At 37.7% G+C, this 20,831-nt stretch overlaps 1 protein-coding gene across 1 annotated transcript in view; it reads left to right on the top strand.

Moving 5' to 3' along the window:
• The window catches only part of BLTP1 (bridge-like lipid transfer protein family member 1), a 96,260-nt gene that overhangs the window by 37,995 nt on the left and 37,434 nt on the right, over positions 1-20,831 (top strand). The window contains exons 23-46 of the mRNA XM_088527677.1: positions 456-584; positions 1,244-1,363; positions 1,530-1,807; positions 2,712-2,962; positions 3,449-3,707; positions 4,106-4,940; positions 5,303-5,373; positions 6,000-6,173; positions 6,450-6,570; positions 7,350-7,496; positions 7,813-7,940; positions 8,387-8,589; positions 10,439-10,636; positions 11,289-11,500; positions 11,842-11,993; positions 12,936-13,086; positions 13,634-13,786; positions 14,298-14,532; positions 15,653-15,801; positions 16,259-16,478; positions 17,284-17,442; positions 18,723-18,898; positions 19,190-19,365; positions 19,800-20,506. Coding sequence (XP_088383803.1) covers positions 456-584; positions 1,244-1,363; positions 1,530-1,807; positions 2,712-2,962; positions 3,449-3,707; positions 4,106-4,940; positions 5,303-5,373; positions 6,000-6,173; positions 6,450-6,570; positions 7,350-7,496; positions 7,813-7,940; positions 8,387-8,589; positions 10,439-10,636; positions 11,289-11,500; positions 11,842-11,993; positions 12,936-13,086; positions 13,634-13,786; positions 14,298-14,532; positions 15,653-15,801; positions 16,259-16,478; positions 17,284-17,442; positions 18,723-18,898; positions 19,190-19,365; positions 19,800-20,506 — 5,404 coding nt within the window. The remainder of the gene's footprint in view (positions 1-455; positions 585-1,243; positions 1,364-1,529; positions 1,808-2,711; positions 2,963-3,448; positions 3,708-4,105; positions 4,941-5,302; positions 5,374-5,999; positions 6,174-6,449; positions 6,571-7,349; positions 7,497-7,812; positions 7,941-8,386; positions 8,590-10,438; positions 10,637-11,288; positions 11,501-11,841; positions 11,994-12,935; positions 13,087-13,633; positions 13,787-14,297; positions 14,533-15,652; positions 15,802-16,258; positions 16,479-17,283; positions 17,443-18,722; positions 18,899-19,189; positions 19,366-19,799; positions 20,507-20,831) is intronic.

Here is a 20,831-nt window from a genome sequence, read left to right as displayed (position 1 = left end):
TGCTTTCCTAATGTAACCTTGTCACACCCATACAAGGAAGTATGGCTTTTAAATTATGAAAACTAATAGCATTTTTATGTGTGTGTGTGTGTGTGCCGTAAAATAAAGTGAGTTCTGTGTTAATAACTGCCTGATTGACTGTAAGAGCAAAGCTGTTTCCTTAGGTGAGGAAATAGTTTAGAAAACTTTTTAATGTCACAGTGCTATCCATGATCAGTTACAGGAACTTGCATGTCGTTGCACACACCCGTACACACACACACACAAAAGTACAATCCTGGGTCATGTGTAAGCAAAGCCATTCAACCAGTGCATTAACGTGGCTTTTTCCTTTTTTTGTTTGTTTTTATTCCTCATCATCTGCCAGTATTTGCTGATGTTCTTTCAGTAATCTGCTGAACCCTAGAAGTTTAATTTGAATACTTATTCGTAGGCAACTTGTTGTTTGCTTACAGCTTGCGTGCCTTCTGGAGTGGGGACAGAGCTTTGTATTTCACGTGGTGTGCCGGGAGTTTGAATTGGAAAGGCCAAAATCTGTAGTAATTTGTCAGCATGGAATTGATCGTCGGTTTTGTGACTCTAAGGTAATACTTTCATCATTCTTAATTTATCACTATGCACTCTCTAGAGCAGTTTTTAAATTTGGTCTTAAAATAATCAAGCGATATGGAGTATATAAGCAGTTTGGATGCCTCATCAATAAATTATAGCTAATAATGCTTTAAAAGTGATTTTTCTGAGGATTTTTTTTTCTGATGCACCACATGCTTTTATGTTGTATGAATTATTTTTCACCCAGTATCCATAGGAGTCATGTCTGGTTTCTTGCCTCTTCCGTGCCAGTGAGTTATAGCTCCTGCTATATGAATCAGTGCTTTGATGGGAGACTTGAGCTGACAGTTTCCATGAACTTTTTCTCATTTTTGACCTTTTCCTGCTTTTAATCTGTAGGTTTCAGCTTTTGTTATATGGTGTTTGGAGGACTGGATTTGCCTTTTGCTGGTGGAAGCCAGGAGAGACAAGAGATTCTGCAGATACTGCTGGCCAAAGCTCTAAGCATGCACTAGAGAAAATGACTGTCAGCAGTAGAATCCAGATAGACACCGCGTTCCTCATATTTATGTCCTTACTGTAGAATAAAGAAATATTGCTCTAGTGAGAACCCTCTGTTAAACAGAAGATAAATAAAAGGATAAGAACAAATCTAATTAGTTTCCTAATGTATGTTTAAATCTTTCTTTAGATGAACTGTGTCCCTGGACCATGCCCTACATCTGATGACTTAAAGTACACTATGACACGCTTAGCCATGGATGGAGCAGATCTGTATGTGGTAGAACATGGCTGTGCTACAAATATCAAGGTAAAAGTGTGTGACTTGCAGGAATTACAATAATTCTTTATCAATAGACTTCTTTATATTTTTGTCTATGACTCATTCTTTGTTTCACTGCAGCTAGTCAGAGATTGTGGGGTTTGGGTTGGTTGTTATTATTTTAACTTGTTTGTTCTTCCCATTGTGTTTGTAGATGGGCGCTATACGTATTGCAAACTGCAACCTCCATAACCAGTCTGTGGGAGAAGGTGTAAGTGCTGCTATCCAAGACTTTCAACTGAGACAGTATGTTGAGCAAGTGAACAATTGCAGAACTGGTCTTCAGCCTATATTAAGGAGGGCATATTGGCTGGAAGCTGGATCTGTCAACTTGGGGCTCATCACTGCAGATATTGCTTTAGCTGCAGATCACCCCTCTAAACATGAAGTACAGAGACATTTCTTAGAAACACACGATAACCGAACTAAGAGGTAAGAGGCACTGTTGGAGGAGATGCATTTCAATGACGTGGTTTTTGTTTAAGGTCATATATTCATCTAGAGGTGTGACTTTGTATTTTTCACTTGCATAGACTGCAGATGTTTGGGTTTTTTATATGTTGCTTTTTAAGCATGTTGAATGCTCAGCTGTGATGATGGGTAAAAGAGGATGTGCATGTAAGAACTAGTTGCTGCCATTTTAGATGAAGATGGGGACACTCCAGTGGTTAATTGCAGGTGCCAAATGGGAGCTGCCAACAGACTGTTTGGTTTACAATTAGCCAGCAAGGTTTATCCTGCAGCAAGAGCTGGAGGCGAAGCTGCCGCGTGCAGCACAGTGCAGCACAGCACAGGCCTGCATGTACTCAAGGTGGCATATGTATCACCAGCCCCTTGATGCGCAGGGGTCTTCTGGATAGGACCACTGCAGGAGGAAATCCAGCTTATTCGGACTTGACTGAAAATGAGCCTTAAAGAGACCTGGGCAGCTCTGAACATGATGTCACATGTCACTGCTCCCCAAGGAGCAATTGCCTCTGAAAGGAGCAGCAAATACCAGCGTGCAGTATGTGTGCAGTGCTGCATCCGTGCTGAGTGGCAGGGTGGTTGTTACTAGCTTGTGTTGTGGCAGGTGGATGTGATCAGTGCATGAGCATGATTGCCCAAGCCCTTCACACAATTTATGATTTCTTACTTGTGGAGCCAACCTTTCATATTATGCCTGGTATCTACCTTTTAGATACAAATCTTGCTTATTCATTTCATGTTACATGAAACAGGACGTCCTTTGTAAAAGAGGAATATCTTTTAATCTTGTTTTCACTGACGTTAAACATACTTAAATCTGATGTGGTCGTGTTTTTGTTTTGCTCTCTGTTTTCCTGGCTTTTTGTAGATTGTGGTTTTTGTGGCCTGATGATAATTTGAAGAATAAGAGAAGCAAGAACAAGTGTGGCTGCCTTGGTGGTTGTCGATTCTTTGGTGGCACAGTAACAGGACTAGACTTCTTCAAACTGGAGGATCTAACACCTTCAAGCAGCTCTGCTTTCTCAAGTACAAGTGCAGAATCTGATATGTTTTATGGGCAGTCCTTACTGCAGCCAGGAGAATGGATAATTACTAAGGAGATACCTAAAATTTTAGATGGTGAGAATGTGCATGGAAATGTGGTTTTATTCTGTTTGCGCAAAATTTGAATTTCTTGAGAGAACATGAGTAATTTTTTTTTTTTTTTTTGGTCTGCTTGTTTGTCATGAATGAGCGGTTGTTGCATTCTGGTACAAGAGGTCCTGTAGTAACACAGGCCCATGTGATCTTCTGAGAGCTGATAGTAGCGTGATACTTGGGAGTAGTGAGCAAACTCACTACATCTGCTGAAACTCTTTCTGAGTAAAACAATTTTTTGACTTACAGCTCTTCTACTTGTCTAGAAAGCACTCAACCAAATTAATTTGTTATATTGTTGCTATAAATTTATTTACTTTTGTTAGTATGAGATACCAGTATGTGTGCTTCTCTAACACAGGGCTTTTGTTTAATAAGGGTTTGCATTTTAGGGGTCAGGGAAGAGGCTGTTGCAGTTGTCTTACCAGATATCCTTTTTTTTTCTTTCTTTTTTTTCTCTGAACCTAGGCAAAGCAAATGGTGTGAAACGAAAAGATTGGGATTGTAGATCTGTGGGTATAGAAATAGAAAGAAAGATGCAACATCTGAGCCTACAGGTGCCATTACGTTCCCACAGCTCCTCATCGTCTTCTGAGGAAACAAGCAGCTCTAGTGCTGCCCTTCCCCTGCTTGCGGGTGAGAAGGAAAGCCCGTCTTCTGCTTCTGAGGATCACTTGGGACCAAAGGAGTACTTGTCTGGTGCAAAAAGAGAAGATAGTCATGGAAGGTTAGTATTCTTCATCTTCATCCAGAATAGAAGCGTAGTTGGGCTCTTGAACACATTATGCAAGAATAAATGTAAAATTTAACAATTTATACAGTATTGATTATTTTTAATGTCATTGTGGAAATTAATTTCGTAGTTTGAATGCAAGTTTGGTTTACTCAAAGGATTTTAAAAAATCCAGCATGTATGACAACGATGCATGCAATACAGCTCATTTGCACTTTGTCTCCACATAGACAAGTGGACTAATGAGTGGCAGAGTTCACCGTGCAGCCCTTGTTACAGAAATAAGTTCTGTGCTAATGGAAAATAGCTTAAACGTTTGGCAGCTCCTGTAATGTAAAAGAAAAAGCACTGATAACAAAATACTCAAATGAGGTTTTAATCTCGGATTCCAGCGCCCTGGGTGAGGGTGCAGAGGGCAGCCCAGCCTCCCCCGGCCCCCAGGACAGGTGCGTTGGCCAGTCCCCGCTGAGGTCCCCGCTCAAGCGCCAAGCGTCCGTGTGCTCCGCTCGCCTGGGCAGCACCAAGAGCCTCACAGCCGCCTTCTACGGAGACAAGCAGCCCGTGCCGGTCGGCGTGCAGTTCAGCAGCGACGTGTCTCGCAGCGATGAGAACGTCTTGGACTCTCCCAAGCAGAGGAGGAGCTTTGGGTCCTTCCCCTACACTCCCTCTGCAGACTCGAACTCGTTTCACCAGTATCGCTCCATGGATTCCAGTATGTCAATGGCTGATAGCGAAGCTTACTTCTCTGCAGCAGAAGAGTTTGAACCCATAAGTAGTGATGAAGGTCCGGGAACTTATCCAGGAAGGAAGAAGAGAAAAAAGCAAGCTCAGAAAATTGACTACAGTAGAGGATCTATTTACCACAGTACAGAAGGGCCCTTAACAACTACAACCCATGGAGAGATTAGCCAAGATGTTAAAGCTTTGCCAATTAAGACTCATCCTTCACAGGCATCATTTGTTTCTGCTCTGGGAGGAGAGGATGATCCCATGTATACTGTGGAATCTGAGAAGACTGTAGAAACTGAGCAAATAACTTCACAGCAGCCTGTAATGGCATGTTACCAAAACTACCTTACACAGTTCCAGGTGATCAACTGGTCAGTAAAGCATCCAGCTAATAAAAGAACTTCAAAATCCTCATTACATCGTCCTTTAGACCTTGACACACCAACGAGTGAAGAAAGTTCATCATCTTTTGAGCAACTTTCTATCCCAACTTTTAAGGTATGGAAGACTGGGGAATCAGAGGTTGAGGGGAGGAGCAGGACCACTGGAGAAAGGAATAAGAATTCAAAACAAACTAAAGTAGTCAGATACACACTGTGAATTAAGTCTTGAGAAACTTAGAAGTTTTGTCTTTAGTTGACAAATACCTTGGATTTCAGACTTCCTATCTTTGACTATGTGGCTGGGAGGTCCTAGAGGAAAAAAGACCAAGTTAGGATTCTGCAGATAACATGTGTGATCTGAATTCTCATTATTGTACTTGGAAATGCTCCCTGTAGAACAGCATGCAGTTGCAAGTGATTGCTAGAGCTTTGGTTAATAGAAGAAATGTAATAAGTTTCTCTATACTTCGTTATTAGATTGTTAAACAGGGTCTCACAGCTAATTCATTACTGGACAGAGGCATGCAGCTTACAGGATCAACGTCCAAGTAAGTTAAATAACTGCATAACATAGTTAATATTTTTTAAAAAATGAGAGAGTAGCGTTTTCCTGATACTCTTGTTAAATATTTTGAATCTTAATACTCTTCCAAAATTTAATTTGTCAGCAGTATTTTCAGTACTAGTCTATTTTAGAACAGCATACAGAATTTTGTTTTAAAATGTTTGGGTTTGGTTTAAATTTTAAAAAAAAAGTATACCATGAAAGCATTGAATTCTTGTGCTCTCTGAACTACAGTAAAATCTCAGACTCCAGCCTACTAAGAATTAAAATCATACTGGAATACTGCAAAAGAATTTTAGCATGTTGAAGACTTGGTTATACACTGTTAATCATGAGGAATACTTTCTTGTTTGCAAATGAGGCTGAACATCAATTTATTATGCATAACTACTTGTTTATCACTTGAAACAGTTGACTTCTGAATGCTTGTAGATTCCTACCTTGAAATGGATTTGTATTCATTTAGTCTTGGTTCTTCTGTTTTACTCTTTTTGAAATTCTATTGAAGTATAAGATTATTATAAGATACAAGATAAAAGTATTTAGTGATGTGTGTTTTCATATTTCTTTTAGAAGTCTAGATTATTAATATGTGTTTGACTTGTTTAGTACACCTTACACTCCTTTGGAAAAGAAGTCTGCAGAAAACACAGATGATGAAACAATAACAGAAGAATGGACCTTGGATCACCCTGTCTCCCAGACCAGGACAACAGCAATTGTTGAAGTAAAGGGAGCTGTAGATGTAGTTCTGACTCCTCTGGTGGCAGAGGCACTAGACAGGTAACTAGTTTTCCCTTTAATAATGTTCTGTTTAAGTGATTATGCTAAAAATGGTCTAAAAACAAGCTTGTCTTGTACTTGGTGAGTGTAATTCTGTGTTTATTGGACAGAAGTTGGGAAAATATTTTGCTGCATGAGGAAGTATGCTTTCTCTCTCTTAGTGTTTAATTTATCTGTTTGTAATGTTAAATAAATGCTTTTGGTAGTGTATCATGTGAAACTGGAAGTTTGACAGTTATGGTCGTGATAGTTTTGGGGGCTTTTTTCCTTTCACAGATACATAGAAGCAATGGTGCATTGTGCTACTTCCCGACACCCAGCAGCGATTGTGGATGATCTGCATTGCAAAGTGCTTCGCGACGCTGTACAGAACAGCAAAACCACTTTCTCCGAAAATGTAAGGAAGTGAACTAGAAAAATGCATTGAGTTTTGCAAGAATAATTTTCTATGCTTTATATAGAAAAAAAAAAGTTTTAATTTAATGTTTTGGTGTACAGTAGATAACTGCATATATTAATTTTGGAATACATCTTTATTTTATCCAGTGTGTACACTTCTATAACAAACTGTTACATACGATCTTCCAAAGAGATTTCTGTTACTTTCAGGGTCAAACTGAAGTTTTAGCAATATACAGTTTATTAGTTTACAATAGTTAAGGAGCTTGTTACCATGAGGCAGAGCAGATTTCAAACTAAGTTATAGAAGCGTATGTGTTTTTCTTGAAGTTCACCTGATACTTTAAGTTATCTTGAAAATCTTGCATGGTGCTTCTACAAGATCTTTCTATCCAATTTTATGCCTATTCCTGTATTTATGCTTTTGGGTTTGTTACATATGTTAGGCTTCATAGTTTAACCAATATATATGTGTAATGAATTCCGTATAACTTGTATATATAGAACATATAACTTGTATATATAGAAGACAAACTTTAAGCTCAAATCGTATCGCTTGAAAGCTTATTGTAGATTGGCCTAAACTTAACCCGTCTGCAGGTGCTGCAGTCCTTGTTCCCAAAATCATGGTATTGTGCTTTAAATAAAGTCAGAATCTCTCATTGTTTCAGTGCTATTAAGTTACCCTTTTTTTCCTTAGCTGAGCAGCTCTGAATTGCAATGAGAATAAAACTATTAAGTGATTACATTCTTTTTTTTTTTTTTTCCCTCTCCAAGTTATCTTCCAAACAGGATATTAGAGGAATGAAAGTAGACCCTGCTACTACAGGAACAACAAACCAGGGACCAGCGCAGACAAGTCTTTCACTAAAGCAAGACAATGTGACAATTAAAGGTCTTCAGGCCAATGTCACTGTACCGAAGGTAACAACTTTTTGATTAGCCTTTTACTACTAATGTGTATTTCAAAAACTACACTTATTTTGTCCTTGTTCCTGAAAAGCTTAAGTGAAGCTTGCTATTTGTGATAAATACGTTGCTGAATTTGAGCTGCTTAATCTTACTGTGATAAAAGTGTAAATTAAGTAATGACCACTACAGATATTGATGGCTATCTTAAAAAAAAAAAAAAATTGTCATCAGAGGCATGCAACAAAATTGTATCAGAAAATTGTGATGTATGTTTAATGTAACACTTTTTTCTAAACTTCTTAACTGTTTGGGGAAATTTTACATATAGGTGAACCTGTGTTTATTGCAAGCATCCGTTGATGAATCCCCAGGGGTTACATCTGGCAAAACTGTGACTCATGTTTCATTAGTAGCCCTGTGTTTTGATAGAATTGCTACACAAGTTCGTATGAATAGGTAAGAATAATGTGTGTAATTATCTGTGACTCTTTATTGTAATGTTAGTCAAAAGACAGTTCTCTTGTACACCTGGAGTGGCACCAGCTTTTTGACCCATGCTTTTGTAGTTCAGAAACAAGATCTTGAAAAAACTTCATGATTGAGTTTAACAAGATAATGTGTATTCAGTGATTTTGTAAATTAACTCTAATGCCTATTTAGAACTGAAGGTTTGGTGAGAGGTGGAAGAACTCTTTTGAAACCATTTTGGAAGTTCACTTAGCTCTTATCGGTCACACAGCATAGAAGTCTGTATATATATATATATTTTCCCCTATGAAAGTATGTTTGTCTTCTGGATTCTGAAGAATTCTTAATACTGGTGTGCCAACATTGCATAAAAAAACAGATCAAATTGTGTCTATCTGCAATTTCCTTGATCGTTTTTCCCTTTCTCTTCATAGGGGTATAGTTGAGGAGACTTCAAACAGTGCAGAAACTGGGAGGAATTCTGTTACTTTTGATCGCTACATCCAAGCCAGTAAAATGCAGCCTCAGTCTTCTGGGTCACTGAGATCCAATGCTGGAGCAGAAAAAGGAAAAGAAATTGCTGCTAAGTTGAACATTCATCGAGTTCATGGACAACTTAGAGGCCTTGACACAACAGGTTTAGGATATTTACTCTGAATTATTTTCTGTTATTTTGCTAGTAACGTTAGTGCATGAAAATACACTAGTGCATTGTAAATGTAGGCAGAGTGTAAGATACTGAGGCTAATTCCAAAGGAGTGTGTGTGGTAGATGGGTTGTGCTGGCAAAATTGATACCTTTTGATATTATTTTGGCCAGTCTCCCTTGTTTCCAGTTGATCTCTTTCTCTGAACAGTACATGACTGCCGTTGTTTGTCACCTTATGCAGGGAATGAATTATGCTTATTTGCATTCTTCTTGCTATCTAACGATTTCAAGATTTAAGTCACAATTTCAGGGTATAATGTATGTGCTGTGCTGTCAGCTTCAGCATGGCAAGCTGTATGTTTTTAATTATAGGATCTTTGAAACTGAAACTAAGATACACGTTCCTGCTTGTGATACGTAAATTCTTTCAAAAGGTTGTGGATTAAATTCAGTTGCTTCAAATTCTGGTCCTGGAAAAGGTTAAGATGGCCATAAGCAAAGATGATTTTTGTTGTGTCGCAGCCTGACAAATAGGCTTGAGTATCTTCTGCATACCTACTTTTTATTGTTTAAGTTAATTTTGATTCATATTTGATGTGCTGTGTGTATTAGTGCCATGTTTTATTTTGTCCCATAAAGTCCAGAAATCTTTAGAACATGGGAAAGTGCTCTCTGTGAAACAAGAATACTTAAAAGCCAAGCAATGAGTAAAAAAACACAGGCATAAATGAATGAGCAAGTTAAAAATGGGAAAAACCTAAAGCACCAAAATAGTAATTTCTATTTAGTAATGGATGGATTCTTTGCAGTAGTGTATTATATTACGTACACTGCAGACATTCGAAAAGGCCAAGTATTCTTGAGTTCTAGCTGCAAAAGCTCATTATGTTCCGTTTAAAACATTTGAGAATTATCTATCTAGAAAAATTAATGTTTGATGTACTTTGACAATGACTGCTGTTATCAGTTGGAGGCAAAGAGTGAGGTTTATATGGAAGTCATGTAAATTGACTTAGTGTGGTTAGTTTCCCCAGGTATTTGACATAATTCTGTGTGTGAGGTAATAGGCAATAGGTATATCATTATTTGAAAACGTTCCTTCAGAAATGTGGATTTGCGTCTAAGCTGCATGTTGACATCAAAGAAGGCAAGGAGGCATAGCCCTCTCTTGGATCTTAGGGAGCAGGGATCATAATGAATTAAAAATTACTCAAGTCCATCTATTCTTAGCAAGACTTAATGCTTTACATCCCACCAACGTAGACATGCTTCCAAATACAAGTAGGCTTTGAATTAAAATTAGAACTTCATTTTTAAGTGTCCTCAAACTATGCTGCATTTAATACCAAACAGATACCTAGTAACCCTGTTATCCAAGAGATATGTCAAAAATTTAACAGCAACGAAGGAAAGACAGTGTTAATTGGGAATGGGTTTTTGGTGAAGTATAAAGTAATTTCAGGCCAGTAGCCAGCTTCAGATTAAAATTTGAAAAGCTTGTTTAGACACATGTCAAAAAAAAGGTGAAGTTGCTAAGATTAAGCTACAGCTTTAGTTTGTCTTACTTGATCCTTGCTTTTCCAAACTTAAAAATTACCCTTCTCCTTCCCCATTACTGTTGCTTCCATGTAAACACACTGGAGAAAAAGAGTTCTTAAATGTACAAGGAGTGCTTTTCCCCTGCCCTTGCTTGTGCTTAGATTTTGTTGGTGTTTCCCCCCCCCAACATGCATGAGGAATACTGAAGGGGTGATACTCCCGAAACACTCTGAACTTCATTCGTCAGTGTAAACTTTTTTCATCTTATAACGCAGTGCTAAATATGTTTGTTTTCACAGATATTGGAACTTGTGCAATAACAGCTATTCCTTTTGGGAAATCAAAAGTTCTTTTCACTTTGGAAGAGCTGGATGAGTTTTCTTTTGTGGATGAAACAGATCCGCAAGCTGTTCCAGATGTAACTCGGATCGGTCCTAGTCAAGAGAAGTGGGGCTGGATAATGTTTGAGTGTGGGATTGAAAACTTAACAATAAAAGGTAAAACTATGTAGGCTTTATATTATCTTGCTTCATGAAACTGAAAAGAAATCTGTTGTTAATGCTTCTAGTGAAAAATATGTAAGTAAAAGCTGCTGATACTAAATAGTACATGTTTAAATAGTCCACAAATTAGATCAAATAAGGGATCTAAGGGATCATTTCTAAAAATGAGTTGTTATAACAATCATTACCAGTTCTGATAGTGTTTAAAATAATCCTAGAGATTATTTTACAGTGTTTTACAGTTTTAGAATCTTAAGTTAAGATAGAAACTGGTGCTTTCACTCTTCTCTTAAATCCGGACCTTACAGTCATATCCACAGCAAGTATCTGTGTAGAGATGGTCAGAGCTTTGTTTTGGGAAGGAAAGCTAAGTTCTTAAAGGGGAAAAAAAAAGTATATATTTTCTGTATTTTCTGTCATCCAAGCTTTTCTTTGCAAGGAACAGTGTTTACAAGCAGTCCCTATGCCTTTTGGATGCTGTATAACCAGCTGTTAAACTGTTAGGTATAAAATGTAGTTGCATCTTGTTTAAACAAAAACATAGATATTTTTCCTCTGAAGTGCAGATCTTTTCTGCAAGACATAAAACCTGATGGAAATTTGTGCACAGCAAAAATTTACGCTTGTGGTGTGTATGCTTTTATAGGAGGAAGACAAGCTGGAGCAGTGTTGTATAATGCATTTGGAGTCATGGGAAAATCAAGTGCTACGGAGAGAGGTGGATTGCTTGCATCAAATAACTCTTCAGATTCTCCAACTGGTAGTGGTTATAATACTGATGTGTCTGATGATAACCTTCCTTGTGATAGAATAAGTCCCTCCTCAGATATTAATGGAAATTCAGTTTCAGATGAGCAGGTACATACATACTATATTGAGTTCACTGGTACCTTTTTTTTTTGTAAAAATAATAATAATAATAATAATAATTAATGAACATAACATAAAATTAACAATTTAATTGATCTCTTGTGCAAACTGGACGAAAACTGTGCACTAAACTTACAGAGAGACTGTAAGCAGTCTTTCTGCAGTCTCTCGTTATTGTCTCAAAAGAGTTTCTGGACGGCGTTGGTTTATCTTTGCCTAAATCCATATAAAATCATTTATTGTGGATGATACGTAGTCTACTATGCTAGTGCCTTTTGACATAAGCACTTTTGAAAAACTTTTTACTCTTGGGGTTTTTCTTTTTAAAGGATGAAGGGGTTGAATCCGATGATCTGAAAAAAGATTTGCCCTTGATGCCTCCTCCCCCTGACTCTTGCAGCATGAAGCTAACAATCAAAGAAATTTGGTTTAGTTTTGCAGCTCCTACCAATGTGCGCTCTCCAGCCCATATATTTTCAAGGTATAACTTAATCTAATTTAGAAGAAATAAAATAATTCTGCCATGGTAAAATATAGTTATATTGGCAGCATGTAATGTATGTAATGTTGAATGAATTATCTGAATGTACCGTTAACAGTTGTTGAAGCTTCTATGCAAATGACAATTTTGGAACCTACACCTATCACAGTAAGGGGGCTACCTAAATTTGTCAGAATTTATATGGAAATGTTGCCAAAAAATTCTTAGGTAGTTGTGATTTAAGAGCAAAAACACAGCACTGAGTATGAATGAGATCTGTGAAGGAGGAATGGAGGAAGTGTTCGTTTTGATTGGGAGAGAGATGTTAGAGAAGTGAACCACCCAGCACTTTGACCCTCAGCCTGGGGCCTGTGATTTACTGCTCTTGCACTGTGAAGTGTGTAAATGCTTGAAAACTTGAAATGGAATACTCTGTAAGAGATACTAAACATCTCCGAAGCTCCAAGTGAACTGTGATGAAACTTAGTACATGTTTGTATAGAATAAACCCATTATGTACTTCTTATAATGGAGCAAACCAGATGTTCCTTTCTCTCAGTAGTTAAACTCAGCGTATAGCTATAAATTAGAAAATATTTGTGATTTTTTTCTGGTATTTTTGCCTTTTTTCTGTATATGTATTATATAATAGCTAAAGTAAAATGTTTTAACTAAAATTTTAACTAAAAATAGTTAAAATTCAATTTTTTTGAGAATTTCAAAGTTTTATGTTATAGGCAGGAAATAGAAATAGGAAGACAAGGAGTAGTGGTGACAGGAATGAATGAAAGCATGTTATGTGTGAATGTATAAAGACGTGCCTTCTGTGTTGTTCCAGTTTTTGTGTATTGCACCAATTTGACACTAGCTCATAACAATATTAGAAAATCTTGCTAACGGCTGCTGTTGATTGTATCTGCTACTTGGCGGTCTTCTCAACAGGCAGCTGAACCTCCTGAGTACTGCAACTCCTGCAGTTGGTGCTTGGCTTGTTCCCATTGATCAAGTGAAATCCTCACTGAATAAACTAGACACTGAAGGAACTCTGCGGATCTGTGCTGTTATGGGCTGTATTATGACAGAGGCATTAGAGGTAAAAGACCTTGGTAAAATCAATAGGAAATCAGAATAGAGCAGTGTAATATGTATTCATTTTCAGTGACAAAATTAGCACCTCTTTTAACTCTTCACTTCCAGAATTGGTCATATTTTGCTCTGCACTTAAAATCATCTTTTGCAAAATTTTCTTTTTTTTATTGCTGCCTTCTTCGTTTTCATACATTAAACCAAATCAGAAAGTTTGTGTGTTTTTATTTTTTTCATGCTAGGACTAGAAAATGTACTGGAAAATCTCAGCTAGCTGTGCATGTATGGCCATTAGTCTAGAAAGAACTTTGCAAATTGTGAGATTTGAATCCAGCCCCTTTTATTATTTCATATAAGTATCAAAAATAGCTTTTCAGGTATCATTTCTTAAAGTTATACAGCTATTATATTGTATCCATGATGAAAATTGCTATTATAGTTTGTGCAGCAGATAAACAGTTGATGTTATCTTAGCTGAAATCTTATACTTAATGCAAGGATGTTATTTGCAAGTGTTTTCATATATATGAAAACACTGTTGTGTTTTATTCTAGAATAAAAGTGTGCACTTTCCTCTGAGAAGCAAGTACAACAGGCTTACCAAGGTGGCTCGTTTCTTGCAAGAAAATCCTTCCTGTTTGCTGTGTAATATATTGCACCATTACCTTCATCAAGCAAATTACTCTATTATTGAGGATGCCACTATGGTGAGTTACCCGGTAAAAATGCAAACAACACAGCACGTCATCTTCAAATATACCAATTCTAACATTTGAAATTAAGTAGCTGTCTAAGGAAATCTAACAAAAAGGAACCTCCCTCCTCACCCGTATTTTACATATCCTTAATAGCAAAAAAAAAAAAACTTGCCTTTTAAAATTTCAGTTCTGTTTCTATAGTCAAATTAGGACTGATGTGAATTCTAGCATTATAATTACTTGACTACATTTAATAACTTGTAGTCCTGTTTCCTGCTGTTAATTTCTAACTCATTAGGTTAGATGTTTAGGTTATGTATATTTGCTTATTGTGTACTGTTAAGTAGGAATTTTTATCTTAGTTTTTTTATATCTGAATGGATATTGCCAGCATATATCCACATATCCATCTTGAGCAGAAGGGTGTCAACAGGATTCAAGTCTGCGTTTGGACAAATAAATTGCAGAAATAGTTTAGTTTTGCTTAAAATGCTGTGCTAGACTTGGGTTTTGTTTTCAGAGTGATGGCCTTCCTGCCTTAGTGACCTTGAAGAAAGGTCTGGTTGCTCTAGCGAGGCAGTGGATGAAGTTCATCGTGGTGACCCCGGCCTTCAAAGGAGTCAGCCTGCACAGACCGGCGCAGCCAGCGAAGCTGCCGCCCAGCGCCTGCGCCGAGCACGACGACGGCCTCGACAACGGAGGGGGCCTGCAGAGCGACACCAGCGCCGACGGGGCAGAGTTCGAGTTCGATGCAGGTAGTGCCGGCCTCCTCCTCCTGGCGCCCCTCGGAGCGTCTGTGTCTTCTTTAGAATTGATGTGTGAATAGCTGCTATTAAAGCTGCTTAGACCAAAGCTCTTTTTAAAAAAACATCTCATTTTGAAGCTATTCATAATAATATTATTGTAATACTGTAATTAAAAGTGTCACTTACTGGGGCGGGGCAACGCAGCAAAAAACAGGAGACCTGATCTTTTGCTTCACACATTTTGTTATTTACAGCACAGAATACTTCAGCGTAATTATCGGCTTGATTTCAATTAGGATTTTGTTTAGTTGCTTCTCATCTTGTTTTAGAAGTGCAACGTGCAGTTTTATGAGCTCTCCTGGAAATTTGAATAGCTTCAAATCTATCTTCCTGTTCGCCTTCCTTTATGTAGACATATTTTCATAAATCCTGCTTTTACCTATATTGCATTCATCTGTGATAAATTGCACATTCTGCACAAATTTCTCTTGTCAGCTTGCACATTGCCAGCTTGACATAAGCAACTGATTTAGTTGTCCCATTTGTCTTTGATGTATAGCTACTTTAAATGAGAACTATAGAGAGGAAGGACATGAATAAATGCACATTGTTGGAATATTCTCTATTACTGGCTTGTTTCAATTAGCTTGTGTTTGTAGCATCCATATATAACATTACATCACTCAGAAATATAATGCTTATGTTTTTCTTTGCTCATATGACATGTATGAAATATTGAGAAAACAAAATAATTAAAAAGAAAAAAAATCTGTTTCTATAAGCCAAGTAGCAGTTACCAGCTCAGTGATAGCAACAATAAACATGTTTGTGTGTGTAACCTGTATACAGTCATACAGTATGGGAATGCTTGCCATCTCCTCTAAAATAGCTGCTTGTGGTTGGACAGAAACAAACTATTAAGAATCAATCAACTGTTTTTTTTTTTTTGTTGTTTATTTGTTTTCTGGGCATGGTCTGCTGTTCACCAAGAGTTTTTGTGGACTGAAAATTTTGCTGCGTTGTGTAGGTTTAGAGATGGAATTTGTTTATAAATAAATGGATCTAATAGTAGATATTATTGACTTCCTGTATATATATACTAACGAGAGCACTTGTTTGCTTGTTTCAGCTACAGTCAGCGAGCATACAATGCTCCTAGAAGGAACAGCCCATCGCCCTCCACCTGCTGGTGGCTCTTCTGGGCCTGTGACTGGTGCTGAGATCATGAGAAAATTATCCAAGACTCACACACACAGTGATTCTGTTCTGAAGATAAAGGTAAGTTTATAGCAGCAAGCATGAGGGGAGAGTGTCTTGCAGATGCTCTCGCAGATGAATAAATACTTTTCTAAAAAATAACTATAACACATGGACTACTTTGCCAGTCAGGTATGATTCCTTCTGCACACTTGCTTTAGTTGAATTCAACACACCGGCAATTCTGTTTCTTTCTTGACTTTTTTCAACTACTTTTACGGATAAAATCATTAATATTTGAGAATTCAATATAATAGCATATATATATATATACACACATATACACACATACATGCACATACTCACATATATGCACAATACTTATATGGCATAAGGCCTGCCAAAATTGAAATACAACTCGTTTGAAACTTCTAGAGAGGAGGTTTTGAAGTTACTGTGTTCCAGCCTTTTATTAGGCACATAGCATTTATTTCTGTTTTGCAGCTTAGGCATAACTTCATTATGTTTTGTCTGCAAGGGTATCCATCCGTATCATTCCTTAAGCTACACTAGTGGGGACACAGCTACGGATTCCCCGGTGCATGTCGGCCGGTCTGGAATGGGAGTCAGAGAAAGTCCAAGGAAAGAGAGTCTGCTCAGCTATCTCACTGGAAGTTTTCCCAGCTTGCATAACCTTTTAGAAGGGACTCCTCAGAGAAGTACAACTGCAGTTAAAAGCAGTTCTTTAACAAGAACAGGTAGGATGTGTACTAAGTTGAGGGGGGAGGGAAGCTGACTTTATTTTAATGGTTTAAGTAATAAAGGAACTGTATGTTCATTATGAATTGTCAGTTTTGTTTAAACATTTTTTCCTTCTCAGTAAACATTGCAGTTATTAGCAGTTCCTAGAAATCACTGCACTGTGTTGAAGAAGCAACAAATACGTCAAGTTGGGGAAATAGATGACAAGAACTAAACAAAATATTCTCATTTTACATAGGATTTTTCCGTATGTTTATGCCATATATAATTATACAAATGATTCTTTTTAATTGGATAAGGAAATGAATTGATCATTCTGTATTTGTTAGTTTTCTTTTTTTTCTCGATCAAAGCTAATGTTCCAGTCAGTTTATATTTAATAGTAATCTGCAGATTTTTAGTAATGATCTTCTCTTGTTATCTGTTAGTGCTCAGATTGTACTGTTATGATTTGTCAGGAAAAATTTCCTCCCTCTGCCCCAAGTCTCTCTCCTTTGCTATCAGGAGGATGAAATATTATTTAGAAAAAAAAAGTATTTTAATGACTTAATGACTCCCTCTATGCTAAAGATGAACAAAGGCAAAGACATTTGTACTGCAACAGCAGTTAAGTGTAACTTCAGTGGTAGTGTGTGTAGTTTGCAACAATGTTGCTTGACTTATTAGTTCACTAAAATATACCCTGAGGACTCTTGTTGACTTTTTATCCGTAAATATATATTGACTGTAAAATTGTGCCATGTACCTGCTATTTGCTATGTCTTTGCAGTGAATGTTAAAGCTTATCATTGATGTGCTTAGGAAATACTGTGGCCACAGACATGTTATCTGAACATCCTTTGCTGTCTGAACCATCATCTGTGAGTTTCTATAACTGGATGTCGAACGCCGTGGGTAACAGGGGGAGTGTAGTGCAGGAGAGCCCAGCCACCAAGTCCGGACACAACAGCCTTCCAACAGGTATAGCCAGTTCGGTGTGCGGCTCTGAGCTCGTTGCTCCTGTGTTGCCTCATCCTTCTCAGATCTTTTGTGAGATGAAACATAAGGAAACAGATTTATGTGCCTTGTTAATCTTCAGGAATGGGAAGTGTCAGCTGGTGTAAGAGGAGGGAGAAAAGTGAAAGGATACAATAGTGAAAGGTTAAAGTGTATTAAAGCAACGGATATGTTGCAAATTAGTGCATCTTATTAATTGCATAAGTCTTTCCTAATTCATATTCCTACAGCATGCAAATTTTAAAATATAACTTTTTTTCTATTAAGTCTTTCAGACTTTATTGTGTTAATCTTGACCAACAACTCTACAATTGGCTTTCGCTTTTTAATGTTGAACAAGTAGTCTGGTTGTAGAAACATTTTTGTGTTGTATGTGTTGCTCATGCAGTGTGGTTCTTCTGTAAACTGTTCAACTGCAAAAATTCGGAGAAAATAGTGGCTTTCAGTTCTGCTTTTAAAGAAAATGTTTTTTTCTCTACTGAAACTGTGGTAGCTTGTTTAGAGCCTCACATTCCTGTAATTAAACTGACAGTCTAACTCAGAGACTGATCTATCCAAATCACTTTTCTGTGGGGATATGCGGTCCTGACTGTCGGAGTTAGAGTTTACAGCACTGTCAGATGAATCAGGCGTAATGGACATTGTGGAACAACTCTGTCTCATGGCTTAGGATGCCAGTGGCTCTGACCTTGGATTGTTCTCTCGATGAGCACTCAGACTTGCATTTATGGGGAACTGGCTGCTCATAATCATTTGTACAGAGAACATACTTGGCTAGAGAGTGATCCACAGAGATCTAATTAGTGGGTCTTGCATTGGGACTAATAATGAACATTACATTGCACATTAAGTGTTAAAAACTAAAAGGAAGTATGTGTAACTGGGATTAATTTTCACTTTGATTGTGCAGGCAAGAATTTTTCTATGACATTTTAAACAGACGTGATAAAATGCTTCCAAATTGCAGTCTGGACAAAAGGCCTTGGGAAGTAGCACAGAAAGAAGGAAATACTCTTGTGATTTTCAAATATGAGTTGGACTACTTGTAGTTAGTACTTGTTTCAGCAATATCAGGCTGTTTCTTAATCCTAACCGCTCTCTTTGTGAAGTTACGGACTTGTCAGAACCTCAGCTTTCTGTTTGTGTGACACATGTTTCTACAAAGCTCACCGAGCCGAGCTTGCGGAGTTGCTAGTGCGAAGGTTTGCGGTGGTGTTAGTGTTCCATGGGTATTTATGTTTTAGGGGTGGCGCCCAACCTTCCTACAATACCCTCTGCCTCAGACTTCAACACCGTTTTGTCCAGTGACCAGAACACCCTGGATGGCACCCATTCGCAGCACAGCACCAGTCAGGATGACATTGCAGGTGTAGAGGAGAGTAACCAAGGGTTTCCTGCTGTCCAGTTAGCGGATGCACAGGTAGGGTTGTTCTGCTGTTGTCTTTTGGAATTCTGTTGGAGAAAACTAGTCATTACTTTAAAAATAAAACAAACAAACAAAAAACAGATTTACGAGAATGAACAACAATAAAGCTTCTGCATTTTTTCTTCTTTACTGTTTCACGGAACTATCAATGAATTTCTAAAGCTTTTTATATCATATAGGTCATGTATTGTAGATGATGTAGATCAACAAATGATGTAGCAGGAAAAGGTAATATAAGAAAAACATAGGCAATGAGAAGTAAATCAGTGGATTTTTGTTTTGTAGGTTGTTTTCAAACCTCTTCTAAGTTACACGGGAATTCAGTCTCAGGATGCAATGCCACTCTGCTACAGAATGTACTTTGGAGAGCACCTTTCTTTCTCAGGAACTTTGGATTGCCTTAGAGCAGATATTGTTGATTCAGATACAGCAAAGGAAAGGAAAAGCAAGCGAGCTCGAAGGTATGTTGTTAAATATTTGAAAATTTCTGAAAATTTTTCAGTGAAAATTTGAGAGTATTTGAAAAGGGTTTTTTTTTGATAATTAAATCCTTTTTTAAAAAAAAGTTATTTTCATGGTAAATGCTGGATCTTCTCCATCCTGCCTTCATCACAAGCATCTTCAGCAAAGCTTGAGGATACAATTGACAAATGACCTGCCAAAATGCAGTGTTCCTAGGAGATTAAAAAACAAAAGTGACTACCTTGAAGTAGCAAGTAATATGATAGTATAAAAGTCCATTTGCAGTACATAGAACCGCAATGAGAGGATGATGTCCTAAGGGAAATCAAGATTGGATTCTGAAAATCAGATGTATCATTGTGTAAAAACGATTGGACTACATGCTAGCCTTAGAAAGAAACATAGTGGTAACTTGTATCTTTTCTTTCCTCAGGCAAGGAGCTGTCAATCTTCCTCCTCTTGAATTTAAACCAGCTTTGATGTTGGAAACTTTCAGTATTAGTGCTGTTGTAATGGAGAAATCAATGTGCACACCTCAGAACTCGACAAGTGCCTTTTCCTTTCATGACCTGAATAAACGATACTACAATACTTTTCACTGCAACTTTACAATCTCTTGCCAGTCCATAAGCCAGCATGTAGATATGGCCCTGGTTCGTCTAATCCATCAGTTTAGCACAATGATTGATGATATCAAAGCCACGCAGACGGACATTAAACTCAGCAGATACACGGCTGGGTCAGCCTCTCCAACACCTACTTTTAAAACGCGCAAGCACAGAGACTTCCGCTCTTCTGATTTTAGCCGAAGCTCTCGAGGAAGCCTTAATGGAGGCAACAGAGTAAACAATGCCAAGAACAAGCGAACCAACAACGAGAACAATAAGAAGGAGTCTCGGAACAAGAATTCCTTGGGCAGGTCAGAAAGAAGAACTTCCAAAGTATCCAGGAAAGGTTCCAAAGATGTAGTTGACCACATGACTATTCATATGGATGACTCTGACTCTATTACTGTGTCAGAACAGAGTGAACCTTCTGCTGAATGTTGGCAAAATATGTATAAGCTATTGAACTTCTATTCCCTTATTTCTGATCCAACTGGAATTTTAGAGAAGTCTTCTGAAACTTTTGGGCCAACAGGTAAACAGTGTTATCAAAGTAATTTAGGATGCATCCTTTGCTGAAATGTATTCTTCTGAAGCTTGCAACCGATACAAATCAAAACTTTGATTTGACAGCTTTAAAAGTATACTGGTATCTCTGCTTCCATTCTTTTATTCCTACACTTGGTCGAATTCACTGCACAGTTACATCGTGATTGATTGGTTGTAAATTGTTCTGTGATATTTTGTTCAGCTCTGTTACACTGGGTGCAACCCAGGCAAAGTTAGACTGTGTTTAAATGGATAACTTTTCCTGGTTAATTGTGTACTGAGTAGATTGAGTGCTTCTCCATAGGGTGTAT

The sequence above is a fragment of the Tinamus guttatus genome, unplaced genomic scaffold (genome assembly GCF_059628265.1).
Source record: "Tinamus guttatus ecotype Peru unplaced genomic scaffold, ASM5962826v1 Tinamus_guttatus_pri_ptg000288l, whole genome shotgun sequence".
Lineage (NCBI taxonomy): Eukaryota > Metazoa > Chordata > Aves > Tinamiformes > Tinamidae > Tinamus > Tinamus guttatus.
Note: the sequence above shows the minus strand (reverse complement) of the source record. Positions and strands in the feature narration are given on the sequence as shown.